This window comes from Euleptes europaea, chromosome 1, assembly GCF_029931775.1.
Source record: "Euleptes europaea isolate rEulEur1 chromosome 1, rEulEur1.hap1, whole genome shotgun sequence".
Classification (NCBI taxonomy): Eukaryota; Metazoa; Chordata; class Lepidosauria; order Squamata; family Sphaerodactylidae; genus Euleptes; species Euleptes europaea.
Window position 1 is genome coordinate 70,375,680 of NC_079312.1, and position 25,400 is coordinate 70,401,079.

At 38.7% G+C, this 25,400-nt stretch overlaps 1 protein-coding gene across 1 annotated transcript; it reads left to right on the top strand.

Annotated features, from left to right (window-relative positions):
- NEK4 (NIMA related kinase 4) lies at positions 1 to 24,779 on the top strand. Its single transcript, XM_056847168.1, has 15 exons — positions 1 to 93; positions 2,813 to 3,079; positions 4,363 to 4,560; positions 5,256 to 5,363; positions 6,578 to 6,732; positions 7,469 to 7,607; positions 8,149 to 8,565; positions 9,222 to 9,275; positions 11,129 to 11,284; positions 13,850 to 13,916; positions 14,715 to 14,821; positions 16,443 to 16,531; positions 22,571 to 22,770; positions 23,850 to 23,983; positions 24,665 to 24,779. The coding sequence occupies exons 1-15, from the start codon at positions 1 to 3 to the stop codon at positions 24,755 to 24,757; spliced, it is 2,277 nt and encodes a 758-aa protein (XP_056703146.1). The 3' UTR covers positions 24,758 to 24,779.
- Positions 24,780 to 25,400: the final 621 nt, after the last annotated feature.

A 25,400-nucleotide genomic window follows, 5' to 3' on the forward strand; every position in this document is an offset into this window, starting at 1 on the left:
ATGCCCCTGGGCGAGTACGCCTTCGTGCGGGCCGCGGGCAAAGGCAGCTACGGGGAAGTGAGCCTGGTGCGGCACCAGCGCGACCATAAGCAGGTAGCGAGGGGGCCGCGGGAAGGGGTGTGTGGGGGGGGGGGGCGGGGGAGGGCGTCCTGGCACGGAACGTTCCGGGCGGAGAGGCGCGGGCCGCTTGTGCAGGGGAGGTTTGCCCTTGGATCGGCTGCTTTCCACGTGCGCCTTTCCCCCATCTGAACTCTCAGAACTTTCCGGACTGGATAAATAAAACGTTGGAACTAGCCGAAAGGCATTAGTAAATCAGTAAACTTAGTAAATTAGTAAACTTAGTAATTAGTAAATTAGTAAACTTACGGCATTAGTAAATCAAAAGGAGCATACAGGATTGGTGGGAGAATGGGAGGCGTATTGTCAAAATGGATTTAAATTGGGAAGTATTGCAGGTTGTGTTTTGCCCCAATTCAGTTGGTTAAGGTAGCTGTTAAGAGAAACGATTTAGATTTTAAGGATTGTTCCGATCTGTATATGAAGTATTGTGTTGAATTAGAAATTAAATGCAAAGGTGACAGTAAAGTTTATCAGAAAGAGAGGAGGAGAGAGGGGAAGTCAACGTAAATATATGAATTGATTAGTTATATAGAACAGAGAAATATTGTTTATATCATATAATCATCTCAATGAATGATGGAAACTACTGTAATATAAAAAAACAATAAAAATTTTATAAAAAAATGAATTCTCAGAACTTTGCACGGGGGGCTTATTTTTGAGTTTTAAGAATTGGGATGGGGAAAATGTGCATCTAAAAGAGTGGCAAATCCAAGGCCAAACCTCCAGGGCATAAAGGGCCATGTAGTACCCGAAGCCCCGAAGCGAATGCAGTAGTAGCAAGCCTGAGCCTTCACCCACATAATGAGACATAAATTCAGAGGGATCTTAAGGAGTTCTGACCTCCAATAGCTCACGCTGAAGTAAATGTTAGTCTTAAAGGGGCTTCTAGACTCCTGTTTGATTTTGTTGCAACAGACGAATGCAGCTGCTTTTCACACAGGAGTTTCGGTGTGTGAAAAGAACACGTTTATCCACGCATGCATGTAGGAAGTTAGAGGAAAGGGGGCTGGGATTTGCTTGCCCCTTGCATTTCACTTTCCTTGGTTTGAATGAGAGTGGCAGAGAAAGAGCTGTCAGGGTAGAACTCAGGAACGACAAGCAGAGTGATCTGAAACGTGTCTGGCCGAGACAACTGTGATGCTTTGGAAAGTAATTGATTTTCAAGCCTTATGTGATTGAAAGTTTCAGAAACCTAGATATCTTTCAATAATTTGAAGCCTGCCTTGCTGCAATATACTGTGCTGTTTCTATGTTCCTGTATTTTCTCACCTTTATGAAGATGGATTTGGCTATAGGGGATGAATTGATTTTACTTTTCAACTTTGTTCGCCTGTTTAATAAACAATAAAATGTGGTTCTTGTAAGAAAAAAAATAAGGGCGGCAACAGTTAATGAAGAAAGCTGTGGTCTTACATAGCATAGAGTGAAGCACTGTATAATATCTGAAATTAATTTATTTGGGAATCATACATCTAGAAATCTGAATGTCAGGGTTTGTCTGTTAGGTTCCTCGTTCACAACTTTTGAGTGTTAGTGTGCTTTGGTATAATTTACCAGTTCTTGTCTTGTGATTGTGTATTAAATGTAAAATTAATTGGTAAGAGCAAATATTCTTTATCTGGCAAGAACAAGCATATAAATACATAAAAAATATTTCCATCACCTTCATAGATGGTTGATGCTGTAAGTATTGCTGTACTAATGTGATGTCCCTGTTAAGTCAAGTGATCTTCCAAGAGAAAGCAAGACTAGTCTTCTGAAATTCTTGTCCCCAAATAGTACTTGTGTTCTGAATATGTAGTGTGGTTAGTATTTGGATGGGAGACCACCAAAGAAGTCCAGGGTTGCTATACAGAGGAAGGCACTGGCAAATCACCTCTATTAGTCTCTTGCCTTGAAAACCCTATAAGGGGTCGCCATAAGTTGGCTGCGACTTGACGGCACTTTCCACACACACACAAGCTCATTTACTCCAATGGAAGTAGAATGCTTATACTGTTTAGTAGGGCACTGTTAGACTTTTGTGTTCTGGTAGGCTCTCAAGCAAGTGAAGATATTGCCTTGTTATTCTAACATAGTATTTTGCCATTGATCATGTGTTGTCAACAGCAGAGTTGACAAAATGATTTATTTTTTAAAAAATTGTACTGTAGTATTCATATTTATGCAAAAGTTAGTAAATTTCTGACTTTACCTCATTGCAACTGCCTACATACTGAAAAAGAGGTCTTCTGCTAAAGCTACAATGAACAGTTGTATACTTCCCATGTGTTGCTGTGTGTGTGTTTTATTTAACCAGCAAACCCCCACTGAGTTAAGTACTGCACTTGCAAAATAAATACATAAGCAGAGTAGAGCAAAAAATGGTTCAACTGCATTGCTACCAATGTATGCTATTGTAACTGATCCTAAAAAACGGTGATGCTCCACAACCTTAAAAAAAGCTGTGCATGAAATTCTGCAGAAATGAATGAGACAAATTGTTCACAATGAGTTTAAGTCTTATTAATTGTAACAGGGCACTTGCATTGAGACCTGACTAAGGATAAAACTTCCAGTGAAATTAATTGAACAATTTCTACAATAGTAGGCTTTGGATCAGATGCAGGGCTTTTAGAACTCAACATTCTTCTGCATACTGTTTGCAGTTTAGGAAAAAAAAATTAACCCTGTATTTCTTCCTCTGCAGTATGTTATTAAAAAGTTGAACCTTAAACATGCATCCAGCCGTGAGAGAAAAGCAGCAGAGCAAGAAGCCCAGCTGCTGTCTCAACTGAAACATCCCAATATAGTCACCTACAGGGAGTCGTGGGAAGGGGACGATGGCTTCCTCTATATTGTTATGGGCTTCTGTGAAGGAGGGGACCTCTATCATAAGCTGAAAGAACAGAAAGGAAAACTTTTGCCAGAGAATCAGGTGGTGGAGTGGTTCGTTCAAATTGCTATGGCATTGCAGGTAATGGACTTTAAATTCTACGCCTCTCTAAATTAAAAAAAAACTTTCTTAGGATTTCAGCCACTGACCATATTTTAATTATGGCAGGTTTGGTTCTTAAAAGTGTGATAAACTAGCAGAGATGTGTAGTACAGTTTCCTAATGAATAAGAGCTCCCAAATGGATACAATTTAATCTCTTGATGAACATCTTCTTATTTTGTTAGTGACATCTGTGTAAGAAAAATCCCTGGTGATTAGTTTCTGTCCAGTATTTAAAGTGTTTTGATTATAACTATAAATAAATACCTGTCAGTGATGTTGTTACTGGTAGGGTCAGTAGTTGTTAGCAATTTGTAATTGAGGATACTCAAACACTTGCCAGTTTGGCTTACATTCAGTTTGCCTATGGTGATCAGGCAATTAATTGACAGATTGTTTATATGTTTGTATCTGTTTACAGGAACAGGCCATGAGAAGCCAACTCCCATCTGTTGAGAGATCAGCTGGGAGTTAGTTTCTTCTGATCGCCCATCCTGAAAGCTGGTTGAGTAGGTTCATCCTGGAGTTGCTTAGACACACCAAATTGGGCAGGGATGGGTGATCAGAAGTCCATATGATTCTCCATCTCTTCTCTGCACCCAAAATTGTTTGCTTAGGATGTCAAAGGGAAGGGGTGGATAGCTTGGGATGCAGAGAAAAGGAGAGAAACGTTCGATTTCTTCTCTCTCCTTTGCAGATTGCTTCTGCTTCCCCTCCCTCCCCAGCTTGGAGGGGAGGGAAGAGAAACAATCTCTCCCTTTTGTAATGATCGCCTTTGGTCTGGAACACAAATGTAGCTCTTTTTCAGGGGGTGGGGTTAATCAGAAACCCATTCCCTACTGATACCCATCAGCTATGAGATGGCTTCTGATTCCTCCCCCAAAATGTTCTCTGTCCTAGCACAACAAGGCTAAGATATAGGGGAGTGCTGGGAGATCAGAACTTGATTCCCAGGTGATCAGGCGGGTCAGCTTCTAACAGGCAGTTGCAACCTTGCTTGGAGCTGGTTGAGTTTCTCGATGTACGCTGTATGTATCTTTGATAGATTCACAAATATTGTGTTTGGCTGTGATACAAGTTTTGTGTTTAGGCAGCCTTATTGCGTATTTTTGTTATTATTTAATTTAAATATTTAGATCCAGCTTTTTAAAAAATGCTCACGATAGCTAAGATAATGTAAGTGATAGGCAGTATGTGCTTCTTGTCAAATGTCAAACATTTCTTAGCAGAACACCTTGTGAGTGCCAATGTTATATTTTTCAGTATTTGCATGAAAAACACATTCTACACAGAGATCTCAAAACTCAAAATGTTTTCCTGACACGTTCAAATATCATCAAAGTGGGAGATCTGGGAATAGCTAGAGTGCTGGAAAATCAGTATGATATGGCGAGTACTCTCATAGGCACACCGTACTATATGAGTCCTGAGCTGTTCTCAAACAAGCCTTACAATTACAAGGTAAAGTATATTTGTTATCACCAGTATGCTTGCTGGCTAGTATCTGTTATATTGCTGATTTTCTTTAAGCAGCATTTATAGGATAGTGTCCTACTAGCTTTTCCACTGATGAAAGGAATGACAGTCCCAGATCCTGTAAGAAATTATGCTGTGGGAATGTCTTACTGACCCAGCTCTTTTATGTTGGTAGTTATTTAGCACTGGTATGCATTGGAATTATGAGAAAATTGCTGTTCCAGGGCAGATCACAGCACAAGATTCAAACCCTTATTAAAAATTACAAAGTTAAAATGTTTTGTTTCCTTGAGATGTAATGTTTCCTTAACCAGTGACATGGAGAGTTGCTAGGGAAATTTCATACCTCTTTTGAATTAGGACAATTTAAAATCATTTTTTAAATTTGGATTTTCTGTTTAGGCTAGCTTTCTTCATATGTTTATTTATTATTATTAGTAGTAGTAACCTTTAATATCCAGTGATATGTATACCATGAAGAATTTTCTGTACTGGACATACATACAGAGATATTACAGTTTATATTTTATTATAATGCCCCTGCTTCAGCCTTAACTGGTAAATGCTGCTGGTGTGATTCTTCTACAAAAAGTTTTCAGAACATGTTTTTTTTTTGCCGGGAAAGGGTGGGGTATAAATCAAATAAAAATAAATATTTTTCTCTCTTTTTCCTTCTACAGTCTGATGTTTGGGCTTTGGGTTGCTGCGTCTATGAAATGGCGACATTGAAGCATGCTTTCAATGCGAAAGACATGAATTCCTTAGCTTATCGAATTATTGAAGGAAAGGTAATCTTCTGTATAATTTTTGCTGTGGTAAACATGGATCACTCGTTTTCTTTTGTATCATGAAGTGTTCAGGATGAGCCGTTGACAAATCCCTGTGATGCTAAACTGGGCTGCTAAAACAGAAATGTAGTATCCTTTCCAATATAAAATCTCAGGTATATCCTTGTAAGATGCCACTATCATGATGCGGTACATGGGTTAATAGATTCATTTCAAGGTTTTGGGATTTAAATCTGCAGTTGTTGACTAGTCCTCAGAAATTTAGATAATATCCTCTCTTTCCCATGGATGCATATGATTGTGTCTATATATGATTAAAACAGACACACAGGAAGTGATTGTTGGTTAAGGTATTTTTCCCCAGGTAAAAATGAACGCAGAATTTACCAGGATGCTGTTTTCCTAGATTAATGTTAGATCTATGACTTTTTCAGTATTAATGTTAACAAAACTTCACAACATTTCAGAAATCAACAGAATAATCTGTCTGTAATTAACTTGTAGAATAATCAGTAGGCCTAAACCAGGGGTGTCAAACATAAGGCCTGAGGATTGGATCTGGCCCCTTGAGAGCTTTTATGTGGCCCGCGAGCCAACAGAGACAGTCACTCACCCCCCCCCCCAAAATCTGGGCTGGCGAGGCATGGCCCCACCCGACCAAGTGACATTTATGTCATATCAGGCCCTCGTAACAGTTGATTTCGACACCCCTGCCCTAAATAGATGTTCTGATTACATAATGATGGGATCATGATTGGGGTCATGATTGGGCTAGTTGGTCTGTTCGCTTAGTGTAGCAGCTGATGTATTTGAATACGATTCTAGTGCACATAACAGAAAATAACACAATCTATATCCTTCAGTTCATGGGAACACTTTGCACAGTTGTTTCCTATGCGTGTAGGACACTAGGAGTATTCTACCCATCATGTGAACAGGTGCCTGATCATTGAGTTAGTCCACTGGCTGTACACATCTGTGATGTGTAAATATCTGGGGGCTGGAAAGCCCATTCTTACCCTGCTTTAGAGACTCCTGTATGAATATGAACTGCATTTTGGAATAGAACGTTACTTTAAAAATACATGCCCAGGCTCGCTCATATATATTAAAATGTGATGGCGCTATTGCATGCTTAAAAGTCTGCAAAAGCGCTTTATGGTTTTTTAGAAGCCTAATAATTTACATTGTGTCACATTTTATTTTTTTAACAGCTGCCACCAATGCCAAAAGATTACAGTACTCAGCTGAAAGAACTAGTAAGAACTATGCTTAGTAAAAAGCCAGAAGAAAGACCTAGTGTGAGAAGCATACTGAGGCAACCGTATATCAAGCACCAAATTGCTCTATTTTTGGAGGCCACAAAAGCGTAAGATGTATTTAAATTCCTCACCCTGCTTTATAGATTCTTTCCCCCCTTGAAACCTAGGAATTGAGCTCGAAGAAGCATCTACCCTCCCCATGGGTGGCCTGTCTTTGCAGATTTTTTAATCCACATGGAGAGGGGAACATACTTGGGAATAATCCAAATCATCCTCTGCTTTTATTCTGCTGTGTTCGTTGGATAAACATTTATATCTGTGCAGGTATCTGAAAAACTGAAGAATGTTTTCAGATCTCATAATTTTACATAGTACTGTCTTAAATATATTTAACATATGGAAATCACTATCACTTATGATAGCTGTTAATTTAGATCACTTTACAAAATAGAGGTGTATCACTGGATATTAGCTGTGAATTACAATGAATTTTCTATTTGTATTCGAGTGAGCAAAGCTCTAATTGCTGGATAGTGGGAACAAGCAGGGCATGGTTATGGTATGTGGTTACCCTTTGTTGGAGATAGAATGCTGGAGTAGATGGACCATTGGCCCAACTAGGCAGTTCTTAAGAATAGTCATTCTAGGCCTCGTGTGCTTATCTATAGGCGTGACAAACAAGCAGTGAGATGGCAAAGATGCATTCCTTGTATGTATTATGCTTTGTAAATCTGTTCATTGGGCATTGACTTGACGGTAAGATGGGGCAAACAAAATATTATATCAAAATAATTTAATCTTGTCAATATCTAATATATGTATCTACTTGCTTTTGCCTCAAAGAAAAACATCAAAAAATCACAAGAAAATATCTGATTTCAAGCCCCAAAGTTCCTCCGTAGCCTCAGGGAATGCTGAACTGAAAAATGGACATAAAGTATCTCAGAAACTTCCTGGCGAGCACTCGTGGAAATCTAAAGGAGTAAGTTATCTTTCAACTCAATGCTTAGAATACTTGTGGTAGTTCAGTGGCTGTTGCCAATTTGGATAACATAAATTGATGTAGATTTCTATTTAACTCAACATTGTCAGGATATCTTGTATGCAACCATAGTCGTATCTCATGATTCTCTATATGAAGGCTTTTGGCATGAATTTCTTTAACAGCTTGGCATTGAAACAAAACATGCTAGGTGAGAGCCAAAGGAGCGTGAGTGGATGAAAAGTAGTTGCCAGCACTATGTTGTAAGCAATAGCAGATGGGTTAGTGCTGTGATATAACAGGAGGGTTCTATAGTAATTTTCATGCTTGTGTTGGCACAAACCCCATGCAAACAGAACAATTTTAGATCTAGTTTCACATTTTTGTAAAGCTCTGGTGTAAGATATAAAGCATTCCTTTTACGAGCAGCAGATATCTTCTGTTCGTGATAACCATAACCCTGTTGAGTTCTTGCATTGCTTTTGAAAATAACATTGTTCATAAAATCAATGAATTAATTCTTGATTTTTTTAACTTCCAGAATGAAGAGAAATGTTTAATTAACAATAAAACCTATGAAGTTTCTCCCTCAGAAAAACTGGCTACTGAGCCTGAAAAAAGTATAAACAAGAATGGTTTGAACAGCACAGACGTATCTATAGCAACGATGAGTAAAGTGGACATAGTTATTGTTCCGCTGGAAAATAGGAACTCAAAAAATGAATACTCAGTAGAGGATAACAAAAACAAGGGTTCACATATTCCCAGTGAGTCCGAGTCTGGAACAGTGATGAATGGCCCACCATTTAAGGAAGACAGATTGCAGAAAATCACAAAGCTGTATTCCAAGACAGAACATGTAGATTTTAAGAAGACTGTTGTTGATGAAATGGATGATAGCAGTGACACCATGAAACTTCTTCAGCCTACTTCAGAGGCCCAAAACACAAACGATCATGTAATTATTTTTTATCACATAAAAATTCTTTGATAGTAGAATACGTTAGAAATTGCAAAGCTCAACAAGTTGGAAGCCTGTAAGAAATTGCAGGGGAGGTATAAATCATTGAATAATTTCTCCCTGATCCAGATGTCTTCCTCTAAAATACTGTAAGAACTTGAGCAAGTGAGCAAACAATTGTCCCAACCCTTTTTGCTTTCCTACTCTGCCTTTTACTGTCAGCTGTTTGGGGTGGGATGGGCTGGACAACTGCACAATAACTGCACAAGGCATGGATAATCTTTGATCACAGGCACCGTTCGTATGTTTAAAAAATCATGGAGCGTGTTTAAGTGAGGGCTGCATGTGAGGCTTTGAGTAAGCAGCCCTTTAGACTATATCACAAAGCACTATGATTTTTTTAAACTGGTTTGCCGTATACTGTAGGAGGCTGGTATTTGAAAAATGCAAGCTCAGAGCTTGCTTGCATAACCAACACGGGTTGCCTCCTTTGGATCCTAGCCACTGTTTGCAGTATACAATCTCACTTTCTTTAAATTTTAATTTTGCTGTAATGTACTCTTAAATATTTTTCTGTCACTTAGCTAATGCTTGTGTACACTTGACTTAATAGTTTGATCGGTGACTGTTACTGTATTGCTCTTTCCCCCCAGAATCTGGATTCTACTGAGAAACTGCTGGCACCATGTATTCCTGTAGTAATTCTTGTAAGTATTCGAAGTTCCTATTTCTGCAAGGCATGTGATATTCAAGCTAGTGACCACCTATAGGGAAGAGTTTTGTAGGGCGATCTCAAGTGCTTGAGTCTCCTACAATACCCATAACACAAGCATGGTAGCCAATGTAATAGTACACATTTTCGGAAACATGGAGGTTTGAGCTTTTAAAATAACTACCCCAGCCCGTTTCAGAGTAGACTGGGGAGTTCATTTAATGAATGAAACTAGGAACAATTAATGTGGTGGTGAGCTTGTGTTTCATAGATTGTAGACACAACCCAAAGAAGTGAAAATAGTTTGGGGTCAACTTCAACTTTCCAACATAACAGTTTCATTGCATTCATTGAAAAGAGCAAATGTTATGGCAAAAATGTGTATAATAACTGGAACTATGTTCCACTCTAAAGATATGCAAGGGCATCATTAATAAGAGTTTTGATATTTTGCTGCTTGTTCTATTATGGTACTATACTTACTGTGAGAAGCAAAATTTAAAAATGCAAGCCAGGTAATACCCTTAAGACCAAAATACGACAAAACAACGGAAAACCTTTCCAGTTCTCTGGAACTCTTAGAAAACAAAAGAACAGAAAAGTATAGTGGAGGGGAAAATATGTTTTAGGATGTGATCTTAAACATCCTATGAACAATGTTGAGCAAGTTTGCAAAGATAAAATGCCACGTGAGTCAGTTTGTACCTTTGGTTTTCTGGGAAGATGCAGCACACAATGGAAGCATCCAACGGAGAATAAAAGCACCATCCAAAGAGACACCTCAGGCTAACCCAACAGCAGACTGCCCCTCCATCATATCACAAGCTGCTTTTGGAACTAAAAGGGAATTATAAAAGGGTTTGGTGTTGAATAGAACTGAGATGAATATAGTATAGTAACCCAGACATTGAGCAGTGAAGCAGAAAGTTTGTAAACTTTTCAGGTTGCCTCTTGGTTGGGCCCAGCCCCCTGTCTGAAATAATAGCCTAATTTTTAGACTTACTGTAAGGATTACAAGTGAATGTTGTAATGGGCAATCCCATTTCTATGGGGTTTTTTTAAAACACCAATTTTGAGTGGGGATCTTAGCTGCCACCAGTCTCTGGACACGGAGAAGTCACATTCGTAGCCAGGATTTCACCCAGAGGACTGAAGTAGCACATTGAGTATCACTCAGTGTGGGGAAATATTAATATTATGTAATATCCTGGTGATGCAGGAACTACTGAAGTCCTGCTTGATCTTAGGTCAATGAAGGCACCTTAAAATCCCTTTAATTATGCAGTCCCCACAGTCAGTACAGCTGCCTTTACATGTGAAAATAAGGCATTTGGGAATGTAAAGGCAAAGTATAATAGGTTGGATTGAAAGTGTCATGAGCTCCACTGTACTTACAGAATGGAATTATTCTACTGTCCCATACAGCCAACCCTGCCCCTCAAAAAACCCACAGGGGCATGGGGACCTCCAGGGAGAGTGTGAGGGTTTGCAGAGAAAGGGAACAATTGGTAAAAATATTACTCCTCCTGCACCAGTGGACAATGAGCTTCATATCCAAGCCACTCCATGTAGCACAAGGCACGTTTTCCCCCAAGAAGTACCAGCCCAGAGTCTCCCTTAGCATTGGGCCTAGTTGAATGGATTTTTGGAATCTGGCCTTTTGTATTTTACATTTTGAAAAGGTTTAAGGTAATGCAGAATTTTCTTATAGAAGGTTGACCGCATAAATGAATGTAATTTTGGTAACAATAATAATAGAAAAGTGGTATTTATGAATTCAGGATGGTCTTTTCAAGCATGTATGTATACTTGAGTCTGGAAAGCATATATGGTATTTTGTTTTCTTAGGATGAAGCCATCTGTGGAAACCCAGCAGAAAATAAAGGTAAAATTCAGTATGAAAGCACTTATTGCTTTCAGCCCCAAGGATCTGATCATGAGCCTTTCCTGTCACGACAGCGGCGACATAAGAAGAAAGAACAATTAGAGGCCTTTTCAGAAAAGGTACCAATAACTAGAAAAACTTGATTCTTGTTTTCCCTACCTGAATAAATCGGGTACTTTACTAATCTGAAATGGGGTCAAACAGACCTCGAAGTAAGTTTTAGAAGCAGACCTCATGGATTACGTTGAACTATCTGTTCGCAAAGAAACAAACCAGTCTTTTATTAAGTATTTCCCTTTGTCGGTACAAAGTATATATGTCACTGTATATATTCAGCTGGGGTAGAAAAGATCCCAACGTCATCATTATATCTAATGTTGAGCATGGCCCTAGAAAGCAGATAAAATACGTATCAAATAGGACCATATACAGAGAAGGATGATCTTTTTAAAACACATCTGGGGAAACCCTTAGGCTTGCAGAAGAATTTAAAAACTACCCAAAAAAGGCACACAAACACTTTTTTTAAAATTCCGCAACATAGAATTGTAAGATTTCAGCTGCCATTATGGGTGGCGCCTAAGAATCCTGGTAAACAATGATACAGCTTGAAGGCAGCCGCCCAAGAGAAGGCTGCAGCAGGAAAAGAGAGGATATGCAGATGGAGGGACTGTGCTGGCAAGCGACCGGGGGTGTGTGTGCAGGTGGGGAAGAGACCATGCTGGCAAGTGATAAGGGGCTGTGTCCAGCAATAGAGAAAGGGACATGTGGGAGAGGAAGAGAGAGACTGTGCTGGCATGCAAGAAGGGGCAGCGTGAGAAGGGAAGAGAGAGACACAGAGACAGAGAAAGACCGTGCTGGCCAGGGATAAGGGGCAAATGAGGGAGACTTCACGGATCTAAGGAGGACATGGTGGGTGAAGTGGGAGGGAAAAGCCCTCCTCCCGCACCCTGTTGCAGCTTTCCCTCTCTCTTCCTCTCCCTGGTCTCCAAGACTCTTGCTCCACTACCTAGCTGAGCTGTGTCTGGGTCTGAGGTGCTTTGTCCTCAACCTATCCCCGTCAGCTTGGAGCACAGAACATGCAAGCACACTTTTCACTACATGTCCTGCATGTGTTCTTTTTTTCTGCCTCTGGCTGGTGAAAAAGCTCCAGCAAGGGGGAGTACAAAGAGCAAGCGCAGCAATGGGGGGATGGGGCTAACAAGGGAGGGGAGGGGGTAAGATGATCCCTCCCCTATGAGTTCTTGCACATCCCCCTCATCAGCATGTAAACTACAATTTACTAGAAAGTACTGGTGAGGGAGCATGGAACAGCACTACAAGGCAATTGTCCTCGTTAAGGCTGAGGAATACATGGACTATGGAAACCATCGAGAAAACCATGTGTTATCAGTCTTGTCCCACTTCTCTGGGTCAGTTTAGCTCTGCATCTAAGGTGGGGGGCTAACTAGTAACTGTGTATTTGTAATTAATGTGTCTAGTTCAAACTACTATTTATTTATTTACTTCATTTATACCCCACCATTCTCCCCAATGGGGAGTTTTCTTCTATTTTCACAACAGCCCTGTGAAGTAGGTTAGGCTGAGTGTGACCGGCCTCAGGTCAACCAGCAAGCTTCCAAGGAAGAGTGAGGATTAAAACCTGAGTCTTCCAGATCCTAATATGACACTGTAACCATTACATCATGCTGGCTTGGGCAGCGTATAGAAGTTGAGGTTTCTACATGGCGTTCAATGTAAACCAAAGTTCTTGAATTGGTTCTTTTAGATGTGTGAATTCTTATAGAGGTGTTGATTTAAAAACTGAATAACAGCATGGCTATACTGATATATATTTTGCCCTTTTGATAATATTATTGTATTTGCTGTGATGTATGGAATTAATATCTCTGTGAAAGACGGGATTGAATGTCTTACTTGATAATGCTTATGACCTTTAGATTTGGGCGCTAATTGGAAAATAAGGCCTGAATAAATCTAGAACTGGATGATTCTTCTTTGCAGAAGAAAGTATCTTTTTATACAGGTTAGATTTTGCCTTTTAGGCCACAGCATGTGTTCCTCAACCGCTACCTTCTCTTCCTGAAGTGAATACAAAGACAAGAGAAGACCGCACAGGCAAGCAGAATGCTGCAACTGCAAATATAAGCAGATCAAGCAGCATTGAGGTGGCATCTTCTAAGGTTTGTTACAGGCCTTTATGTATATTTTATTAGTTTTTGTCAGTTGCATTGAACTTTGCTGCTTAACATACAGATGAAAGAGAGACTGTAATCCACCACTCACCAAATTCTTTGGATCAGCTCATTATGAGGCTGTCAAACATTTTACGGTATATTGGTAATTCTATCAATGTTTGGCTTTATTAACCTTATAGAATTAAGGTGTTATAGAAATGGGTAATGAGTTGTTAACCAGGAAATGATTGTTTTCAGTTATGATAATAGTGCGTATCTTGCCTTAGGCTGAAGGATGATCCTTTCCCTAAGGAGCCGTGTTCCAATTTAAGTGGCTTGTCTGTTGGAGGAAGAACCCCTTAAGTTGCAGGAAGGCTTGAAACTTTGCTTAGTGCAGTAGTAGGATACATCCCAGTTTTTCTGTGAAAACATTGCCTTCTGATCAATACAAGAGAACACAAAAGGTTTTTTGTTTGTTACTGATATTACCTTTACTTGTTCTATTAGGATCGGCCACTGTCAGCACGGGAGAGGAGGAGACTAAAGCAATCTCAGGAAGTCATGCTTCCTTCTGGTAATGGTCATCTTCCTCCCTCTTAAAAAAAACCTTAACAACCCTACGTACACACTTTCAACAAGCTCCCAGAGAAAATATCCTGCATTGTTTTCAGATGTGTACAATGGACACATAACCCTTCTCTGAATGATCAGTTTTCAAACGCGACTGTAGCTTGTAACTGACTTGCAGCACGTTACTGTAGGAGCTGCACTTTGCAGCTCGACAATTTTTCACGTGTTCAGTATTGGTTAGATTATGCTTGAAGTCAAAGTGTTTTTGCATGGAAATTTGGAATCAGAATTTGAAATCAAAAGACCAAATGTACATCTGGTTCCTAGTGTAGGTGACAGAGGGGTAACCCTATTAGCCTGTTGTAGCAAAAACAAGAAGAGTTTTGTGGCACTTTAAAATAATACAAATATACGATACAATCCTAAGAATACTTTTTGGGGACTAAGCTCCACTGAGTTCAGTAGGATGCTGAGTAGACCTGCTTAGGATTGTTCTGTAATTGTGGCAGACTTTCATAGACTAGCGCCACAATCAAATGCATAAGAAAATGAGTACTGTGGTTTCATTTTTAATTCAGTATCAAAAGGCAACAACTTTTTGAAAACCTCAACTGGGCTGTGTTGAATGTTACCAACATGATACCTAGATAAAATGTCATGAATGGACCCACATAGTGCCAGAAGAAATACACATTTGTATTTTGTCAAGCTTTCTCAAGTACATTGATTTTGCTTTCATGATCGGTGCACGCTATCAAAATAAAGGTAAATTACAAGTGCTGTCAATTTGTCCTCCTTTCAGAGCCTGCTGCAAGACGAGCATCTCATAGTTTAGTAACAGAAACAAAATTGATGGAGAACAGTGATATTCAAATCGCTCATTCTTCTTCAGAGCCTAGCATTTTCAAGGTAAGCAGAAATTATGTTGTCATGGACTCTGAGTTTTTCAACCCACCTGGGTGATTCAGTCCCCCTGTTCTGAACCTGGATCCTTGGGATTAATCTCCTTTAGGTAGCTCGACCGATATTGGGTATGACTTTCGCAAAACGTAGCAGACCACACCAATAAAAGCATTAGGTTTTATTGAAAGGAATACAAACAAGTTCAGGTACAGACATAAGGCAAGCGAGTAGGTGCAGCAAAATAAAAATGTCTAACTCCTAAGATACACTTACATATATGAAGATAGATCACGATGGTATCTGAAGAAGTGAGCTGTGGCTCACGAAAGCTCATACCCTGTCCGAAATTTTGTTAGTTTTTAAGGTGCTACTGGACTCTTGCTCTTTTCTGATACATGAAGATAGGCAGATGGGCATAAGTGAAGCATCAGGGCGGTGCTGGCAATGTGGTTCTGATCCTTTGCTGTGCATGATGACTCTAAGGATCCAGCATGATTGTTTCTTCTGTGTGTTTTTCTCTTTTTGTTCATACTATTTTATAAGAGCTAGCTTTCTTTCTCTTCCCCGCCCCCACCCCCTGTCCATTTGACATAGCTGTAAGCAGCTCAGGCCAGATTGCTTTGAAATGCAGAAAGCGGTAGCAGGCTTTTCATCTATGCTTCCCTTTGATATGGAATCCCCTATGTGACTTTTTACAGACACCTGAGATAGCAAGGAGCAGGATACTGCATAAAGTTTTATGATTTGATCAACTGCTGATGATTAACTGCTTGACATGTCAGGTTGATTTATATAAAGGGTGACCAAAAAAATCTTATTAAATAAAACGGGGATTAAAAAAACAACAACTTCAACTCCACTAGCCAGCTGGCTGTACAAGGGTGTCTTGAGCTTATCTAGCATACAAATTGCAGTGCTCAAATTTGGTATATAGAAACTGCAGGAGGGGTAGTTGGTACCAAACTAGGCCTCTCCATCACAGGCGTTATTGCTACCTTCTTCCCCATGTTAAACTATACATCTGATGGCTGGCTCAAATCACATAATTGATTTTAATGCCATTTTTATTATCTGCTTTCCAGTCTGAAAACTCTGCTTTCCACTCTTGCTGGGTTTTTAATGCTGCGTTTTAATTAAATTAATTATGTGTGATGCTTTATGTTTGATTTTGTAAGCCATCCTGGGCGGGTTGCAGCATAAATATGCACTCAAATAAAAATTATATAGCTGCATAAATATAACTTTAAAGAAATCAAGTCAAACTATGTAGCCTGTCTACTAATTTTAGGACATTGGATCCAATCACTACGCATTTAGTTTCATTAGGTTTGTACTGTACTTGAGCCTGGTTGTGTGTACGTCAGCTTCCTAAATATTTCAGAGCTTGTCTCTTTTGTTGTATTTCTGAATCTGTTGCTCCTTTCTATTTGAAATACTTCAGCTCTGCAAACAATATAGCCTTTCTGCATCATTATTTTCTGATTAGCAACTGAAATTGTGCCGTTCTCTTCAGTTTTTCTTACACACGAGATGGTAGGATGCACAAGGACATTCATTTCATTGGGGTACGCAAAGCAGATGTGTGTTGCACAGATCTTCCTGTGTTAAACAGCTGTTTCCTTGACAGAGAAAGAGCACAAGTGGTTGTTTTTGTGAGGACGAGCTGAACACTTCTTCCAGTTCCACTGAAAAATCAGATAGTGACTACAAAGAAGGGTGAGTGATGCCTGTTCTGTAGTCATTCCGCATGTTATAGCATCTGCATAACATATTCACGTTTGGGCAGTGGTATCAACATGACTCTATAAAGGAAGCCACAAGCCCTCAGTTTGCAAGATCTGGGCAAGGTTGTTAAGGATAGGATGTTTTGGAGGACATTGATTCATAGGGCCGCCATGTCGGAAGTGACTTTTTTTATTATTAATTTTATTAACATATATAAATACAATTACAATTCACAAACATGTAAACAAACAATATAAGACTGTCAGACAGTCAAGACAAAAACAAAAAACAACAACAACAAACGAAAGCTATCTTTGCCGCACTTATGGTCTGTGGCTTAGTATTCTTGTAAACAAATAGATAAATATACAAGTATAAGAGGAGTACAATTACGAATTAGATGGTTAATACTATTAAATAAATAAATTATTATTATAATAAAAAGGTAGAGGAAGGGTTGTTATAACTTTAATTCATTTCCCATAATCTTGGAAATGGTTTGGATATATGTTGAATTTCTTTCTGGTTTGTATATGAGATGAAGTCATGCCATGTTTCATGAAAATTCAGTATGTTGGCCTTACCTTTGATAACTCTAAGTTGGTGTGTTAATTTTTCTGCCATGGCTATTTGCCACAGTTCAGAATACCAAGAGCGTAATGTTAAGAGTTCTGCTGTTTTCCAATTTCTTGCTATAACCTTTCGAGCAGCCATTAACATGAACACTATTAATCCTTTAGATTTTGCTCTTTGGTTATGCTCCCCCCATATTGATAGTAAGGCCAATGCAGGTGTAACACATTATGTTTTGACGTGTGATTTTTGAAATTTCTACAAAGGTTTCCCTCCAAAACTGAGATACTAACGGGCATGTCCACCACATATGTATATAATCGCCAGGTTGTTGACACCTTCTCCAGCATTTGATTGTGAACATTTCTTATTCTTGCTAGACGTGTTGGAGTGATATACCATCTGTGCAGTAATTTCAGGGAATTCTCTTTAAGAGCCACTGATATGGTTTCCCTAGTTTGTGTCTTCCATAATTTCCCCCATATATTCTGTTCTATTTTTATCCCTACATCTTTTTCCCAGGTTGTTTTTAATCCATTAGATGTATCGGTTTTATTGAGGTGTTGATATATTTTAGAAGTTAGCCCTTTAGGTTTGTTCATATGCTCCATTAGGGTTTGTTCGAATTCTCCCAATTTCCTAGTCATACTATGTTTTGTTGAAGTATTCGAGATTAAATAGTATAGTTGATGAAATTGCATCCAAGTTGTTGAGCCTCCTAGTTTTTCTTTTAATTCTGCTACCGTATAAGGGGTTTTATTGTTATAAAAATCTCTCATTCTATATATCCCTTTTTCTTTCCATATTTGATATTTCTCTGGTTTGTCGATATATGAAAAGTTAGGGTGTAGTCTAAATGGAATTAATGGAGATATTTCTGGGATTAATTTATTTTTCCATTTGTTCCAAATTTTTAACGTGATGTGTAAAAAGGGATTGTCAACCCATTTTATGTCTCTCACATTCCTTCCACCATATAGAAGCCTTTCAATTGTATCTATTTGTTTCTCTGTTACTTCCAAGCCTATCCATGTTTTTTCTGATGAGCCTCCTAAATATGATATTATGGTTCTCAGTTGACTTGCCTCGTAGTATTTACTTATATTTGGTTCTCCCCATCCAAACTCGTTTGTCTTAATGTATACATGAGTCGTGGCTTCTTACCTTGATGTATAAAATTTGTAAATATTTTTTGCCACTTTGCTAGTTCCCTTGGTTCGATTCCTATGGGTAGAGTATGGAAAAGATAGTTCAGTTTAGGAAGTGTTATCATTTTTATGGCGCTGGTTCTTCCCATGATCGTCAATTGTGTCTTGGTCCATTTTTTAACATCTTTCTTTATTTGTCGAATCACTGGGTGAAAATTTGTTGATCTGCTTGCTTGTCAGCTTTTAAAATTACCATAATTCTTGCCTCTTCCCAGGGATTAGGTGATTGTTTATCTTTCAGTATTTGGTTGAATAATATTGTCATAGTGGGTACTAGTAAGTCCTTAAAATGCTTATAAAACTCTGGTCCATATCCATCCATCCCTGGGGATTTTCCATTTTTTAACTTTTGAATCGCATTCTCTATTTCCTTGCTCTCTATTGGTTTATTTAAGCTTTCTCTGTGTTCATTCTTCAGTTCGGTAATATTCAATTTTTGAAGATACTCATCTATTTTATCACTAGATGGATTATTTGAGGAGTATAATTTTTCAAAAAATTCAGCAAACTGTTCAGCTATTTGTTTTGTGTTATGTATTTTTTTACTACTACAATTTAGCATTGCTATTTTGTTTCTACTTTTATGCTTTCTTAGTGTTAGCTAATAATTTGGAGCTTTTATTGCCAAATTCATAATAGCTCTGTCTTGTGTATAGCTAAGTTTTAGCAATAGAGTCTACTTCTATAATGTCTAATTCCCTCCTCTTACTTTCCAGCTCATTGAGTTTTTTTTTTTATCCTGATTTTTTGTGCTTCATTTCTAGTTTTTATTTCTGTTTGCAATCTTTTTTTCACACAGCTGGACTTTCTTTAATCTGGATATTTCTTGAGTACATATCCCTCTTATTACCGATTTTAGAGCGTCCCATACTATATGCATTGGCATTCCTTCTGTTATATTTTCTTTGAGATAGTTTTGCAATCCTTCTTGTAATCTTTTCTTGGATTCTAATTTAGTTAATAATATAGTATTAAATTTCCATGAATATGTGGTTGATTGTTGTCCTAGAATATTAAAATCGGCCCATACCGGTGCATGGTCTGATAATTTCTTAATCCCAGTTTCTGCTCTCACAATACTTTGCATTAGATTTGTTGATGTTAGAATTAAATCTATTCTGGAATATGTATTGTGCCTGTATGAATAATATGTGAAGTCCCTCTCCTGTGGATTGTCTATTCTCCATGCATCAGAGGTCATATTCCTGTAATATTTTTGTCGATTTATTTTCCCCATTTTTCTTTTTTGTTTTTCTCCCTCCTTTTTTATCTATACTGTCCATGTGGGTCCAATTTAGATCTCCCCCTATTATAAGTTCTCCTTGTTTAATTCTTTCTAATTTTTTAAATGTATTCCTTAAGAATTTGATTTGTTTTGTATTTGGTGCATAAATAGAGGCAAATGTAAGTGTTTTATTGGCTTATTGTCCCCTCACAAAAATGTAACGCCCTTGTGGGGCCCTAGCTAGTTTCTCTTTTTGGAATGGGAAAGATGCAGAGAAAATGATTGCCACTCCTCTTGATTTCTTATTTCCTGGTGCCGAATAACGTTGTCCAAAGTATTTGTTTCAACAGTCTGTCTTCCTTTCTGTTATGGTGTGTCTCCTGGAGCATTATAACTTCTGGGTATGATTCTCTAATATAGCCTGCTAGTCTTCTTCGTTTAATAGGATCTCCCATTCCTCTTACGTTAAGTGTAAAAAAGTTTACATCACCTTTCATTGTCATAACCAACAAATATTTTAGTGTTTTTTTTGTTTATTCTGTACTCCGTTTGTCTTCCAATCCCCCTCCCATAATTTTAAATTAATCTGTGTAGATGCCATATGCAATGCCCCAGTGGGACAGTCCAGGTCCTTCATGGCCAGACCGTGCAGAGGCACCTTTAAGGGATTCATTCTCTCCCACCTTCCTCCCCCCCCCCCCGCACCCATACCTGGATATTATTAGCCTCTCTTGTGCTCAACTTATTTGTAATATATACTTGATAGCAAAACAAAATAACTTACAGCATATAGTCAGTTATAATCAAAACTTAATATACTTCCATTGCTGAAGTTTTGACTTTATGCTAGTCACTTGCCTATACCTCATAACAATTTGTCCCATCCACTGCTCTATGTCTTTTAAGTTTAACTTTTTGCTTTTACTTTCCTTGGAAGCTGATGACGTTCAGGAATTCCTGGCACTTGCCTTCGCCTCGATTTCTTTTCTTTCCCTTGGGCTTTTTTCCCTCCTTGTGTGTGCCACTCAGAACTTGCTTTTTCCTCTTCTTCTTCAGATTCGTTCTCCAAGTTGTCATTCATTTCACTTGGAAGTTCCAGTTGCAAATCTTCCAGCATTTTCAGTGATTCCTTTAATGAGGTAGCAATACATGTTTTATTGCTCTTTGGACAATTAACTTGAAAGGGAATCCCCAGTGGTATTTTATATCAGCCTCTTGCAGCTTTTTAGTGACTGGTCGTAAAATGCGTCTTTGCCTGAGCGTTTCAGGGCTGAGGTCTTGGAAGAAGAGAACTGTATTCCTTTTGTACTTTGGAGATGGGAGTTTCCAAATTTGTTTAAGGAAGTGGTCTTCAACTGCATATCTGGCAAAACGAACAAGAATGTCTCTTTGTATACAAGTACCTATAGTTAAGTGTCCAACTCGATGAGCTCTTTCAATATCTGACTTGGTTAAAGGAGACCCAGGCACCAGGGTGTTAAATCAGTTAATGAGGAAGTCTATCATGTCCTCTCCTTCCTCTGCCTCTTGCAAGTTGCGTATACGAATGTTTAAACGCCGCTCTCTATCTTCCAAGTCTGCTAGTTTCATTTTCATTGTTCTGTTTTGATTTTCCAACTTTTTAATTTGCTTTTTGTGCTCTTTCTGCTACACCTTTTATATTGTCAGTTAGCTGCTTTAGCTCATTATTAATAGGTGTTAAAGTTTCCACATCTCCGTTAGTTCCTGTTTTAAGTCCTGTCTTAGCTGTAGTAATTGTTTTTCCATAGCCTTTAAAATACTTTCTCCAGCTATGGGTTCCTCAGCTTCGGCAGCCGTGTTAACAACTCAATGTTGCAGTCAGGGATGAATTAGTCTCGTTATCTTTTTAACTGCGCAGGGAAGAATTACTTGCCTTAGATGTTTGAAGTCACTGGAATCTCTCCCTTCTGTTTTAGTTGAAATATCCCCCCCCCCTTTGCCACCAAGTCTGTGATAAGAGGCTTTTCCAGGCGTTTTGGTGCGGAGCTCTCGGATTAGACGTCCGCCATCTTCCGGCTCAACCACACACACACCCGAGTCGGAAGTGACTTGATGGCATTTAACACACACATCAACATGCCCTATAATAAAATCCAGCTTCAGAGAACAGCATACATATAAAGATGTGTTTGTTTTTGCTGGAATTTCATAGACATCTCTTTAGTTGGACAGCACGAATTGTGGAGGCCTTCCTAAGGCTGCTATTTCTATGGATTTACATATAACTCCTGCTTTAGTGTTTTATGGTTATGAGCCTGCCCTTACTAGTGCCAAATGACCAATCCACTGGAAAAATACACCTCAGCTACTGCTAAGAGCAGCAAGATGTAACTTGTAAATCAAATAGATAGCCACTTTAAAAAAGATTTTGTTGTTGAATTTTTGGGTTTTGTTTGTAGAAGTGGACATTATTAAAATACCAATTTACTTTAACTGCCATTACTGAAATGGCTAACCAAATATTACCAAAAATGATAGCAGTCTACTAGCTGCTATTCTTGTAGACTTAGTTAAACTTCCTCCTTCAATTCATAACAGACATTATAATGTTGACTTTTATTTAGATGTTTGTAACCACGTCTGAGATCATTTATGTGAAGTGCTTTGAACATTCAAAATCTATAAATGTTGTTGGCCCAGTCAGAATGCTGATTATTCTTCAAGATGACACACATGTGCTATCCTTATGTTAAATATGCAGTGCTTTTGTAATATAGTACTTAACTAAAATTTAAATAGATTGATAGAAGAAAACAAACTACTTTTATTATTTAGCCATTAAGCATATTTCCTTGTGACGTCACAGCAAGAAGCAGCCAATCTGTTCCCTCCATAATGGATGGTGCCATATTCTGGGCTTTGGGTCAAACCGTATCCCTACCTCCCAGATATTTTACATATGCTGCGGATACCTGGAAACAGCTCACTGTTTCATTTACTCATTTGTAACCCATGAACTAAAAGTTAGGATTTAATTACGCTGGTGTTTTATTCCTTTGGCAGAAAAACAAATGAGATGAATGATTTGGTACAGTTGATGACCCGAACACTGAACATGGACAATAAAGAAAATTGTGAGCGGTCTGCAGTACCAGTTCCTGAATCACAGTTCAAGCTTAATAGAAAATACAGAGACACCCTTATCTTACACGGGAAAGCACCAGAAGAACCAGATGCATTCCAGATGCAGGAGGTTTCTTCAGGTCTGTAGCACGCTTGAAACCGTAGCTTGAGGCTAGCTTTCCTGTTGCACCACTGAAGTGCAGAAACATTCATGAAGGTGTTAATGTGGTTTTTAAAAAGAAGTTGCGCTCTATCTCTACAGCAGGGGTGCTCATTTCTCATTTTTAAAAACACCCCCCAGCATGATTAGACCCCAGACTCATGCCTGCTGGATTAAGATAAACAATTAGTTTTTATTTATTAAAACATTTATATCCTGCCTTTCCTTGTGATTCAAGGTGACTTCCCATAATAGTTAACATTCAGTTCAAAACCAAAAATAAAACGAGAAACCCCAAATCTCCCCCCCTCCTTCTCCCCCAAAGCCCTGGTAAACAGGCAAGAATTGCAGCACCTCCTGAAGACCTCCAAGGAGGGTCCCCCTCACCTCTTCAGGAAGTTTATTTCACAGAGCTGGAGCCATGATGGAAAAGGCCTGAGCTCTACTGAATGCCAGAGGGGAAGGAGACAGTCCTTCAAATATGTGTGTCTCAGGCTGTGAAGGCCTTTAAAGGTTGTAACCAGCACCTTGAATTGAACTCAGAAACCGACTAGCAGCCAATGCACCAGTTTCAGAATGGGCAATGTATGATTCTGACAGTAGTTGGGCTGCTGCATTCTGGACCAGTTGTAGTTTCTGGGTTGTCTTCGAGGGCAGCCTCATGCAGATGTGCTGCAGTAATCCAACCATGAGGTTACAGAAGTATTGATCAGCACGGTAATGAGTTGGCAAATCAAATGCAGCTGGATAGAAGGCGCTCCTCGTTAGCATACAGACCTGCTTTTCAAAAAACAAGGCAGGATCCATGAGCACCCCCAAGTTCTTAACCTGCTCTGAAAAAGCCAATGTCACTCCATCTAGGACAAGTGGATTCCGCCCCTCTAGAATGCTAGCCTTCCTAACCAGACCAAGCCTATGATTAGTAGTCTGGGAAGATTGATGTGAACTAGTAAAGAGTTGAATCTGAAAGGCATTATTCCTCAATCATGATTTAGCTTCTGCTCATCTGCCAGAATGCAAACTAGAACTGAAAACAGTGATTTGTGTTTACCATTTTAGATACTCTGTCTGGTCCTGAAAAAATTAGGAGACTGGTTGAAATCTTAAGGGTAAATGTAGTTCAGGGACTTGGAATGAAACTTCTGGAAAAGGTGTATAATGTTATGGAGGAGGATGATGAACAGAAGAGAGAGGTGAGTTGTTGTTCCTCAGACTTGAACACTTTCACTTCATTTCCAGTTGTCAGAAAGAAAAGCAATTTTATGTTTGGTATTGTGATTGGTTAGCTTTCAAAGCAGCTAGATGTGGAAATTAGCTTTAATTTTTTTAGAAAATAACTTTACATACTGTGAAAGTAGGTATGGGTGAGGATTTTTTGAATGTGCTGTTCTAGTTTTTAAAAAAGCAGATTGCACTGAAATTAATAGGATGTTAGCTGAAAATAAGTTTAGTCCCATTAAGTGCGGCTAGCCTTCCTTGAATGAGGAAGTGGTGGCATAGATGAATTAATTCTGCATTGTTTTGTACCTTTAACAAGTGTTTGTGTTCCAAATCAGATAAACTGGCTACAATCCAACAGTTAAATGTGTTTAAGCCCCTTAAAATAAACAGGTTTAAATTTAACTCTGCTGGATTGTTGCCAATTATTTGTGTCAAGCATTCACTGACTACTGTCCCTTTTAAATTAATTCAACTTTTCACAAAGTTAACAGTGTTGTGCTGTACCCAGCTGAATTCAATACCTAAGCCTGCCTAAACTCTGAAATCAGTGAGCGTAGGTTTGCCTTACTCTGCATAAATTGTATCCTAGATATTTCATTGGTAGTATTCATGTTTAGAATTAAAGTTGCTTTTAAAAAACATTTTCTGAACAGCTGTATTTGCGGAAGCTGATGGGAGAAAAGTACACCTCTTACAGCATGAAGGCCCGTCACTTGAAGTTCTTAGAAGACAATGTAAAGCTTTGACAGATACCTCCATTGAACCACTTCTCCCTGAAGGAAACAACACTTTATTGAACAGTTCTTTGAGGTTCATCAATTTTCATTTTTCTGTATAGACTAAAGCTGTCTGATTTTCTTTACCAGCTGTAGAACCAAGGTCTGCCTGATTTCACTTATTATAAGTAATAACATTTGTTTAAAGCCTAGTGCAAGAAATGTTTGGCACACTTAAAAGTCTCAATTTTTTGTCATCACACATGGCACTTGCATGTAAGAGTACAGGATTGTAACCAGAGCACAAGGCTGCCTCCAAAATACTCTGTCTTCTGTATAAAGGTAATGTGATGAGGAAAATGGGAGAAGGGTGAGAAATAATTCAGCATCTGAATCCTGTTCTGCTGCATTCTAGATTACAAACAACTAATCTACAGGTAGGGAAAAGCTAGTTAATAGTTTTAAAACTCATTTGGTAACAACTACGTAACTTTTATGGTTGCAAGGCGTTCTCTGCAGTGAAAGTATACGGATTGTAATGAAGGATGGCCTCTTCCCAAGACGTCTAACAGTTCTAGTGCTCAGCTTGCATATTTTTGGGCCAAAAACCTGACTAAGAAAGAAAATATAAAACACTACAATGTGTATGAACATTGTTTGCTACTCCATCTCT

Coding starts and splice junctions, on each gene's coding strand:
- NEK4 (XM_056847168.1), top strand. CDS start 1: ATGCCCCTGGGCGAGTACGCCTTCGTGCGGGCCGCGGGCAAAGGCAGC. Junction 94..2,812: donor ACCAGCGCGACCATAAGCAG/GTAGCGAGGGGG, acceptor CTTCCTCTGCAG/TATGTTATTAAAAAGTTGAA. Junction 23,984..24,664: donor ATGATGAACAGAAGAGAGAG/GTGAGTTGTTGT, acceptor TTTTCTGAACAG/CTGTATTTGCGGAAGCTGAT.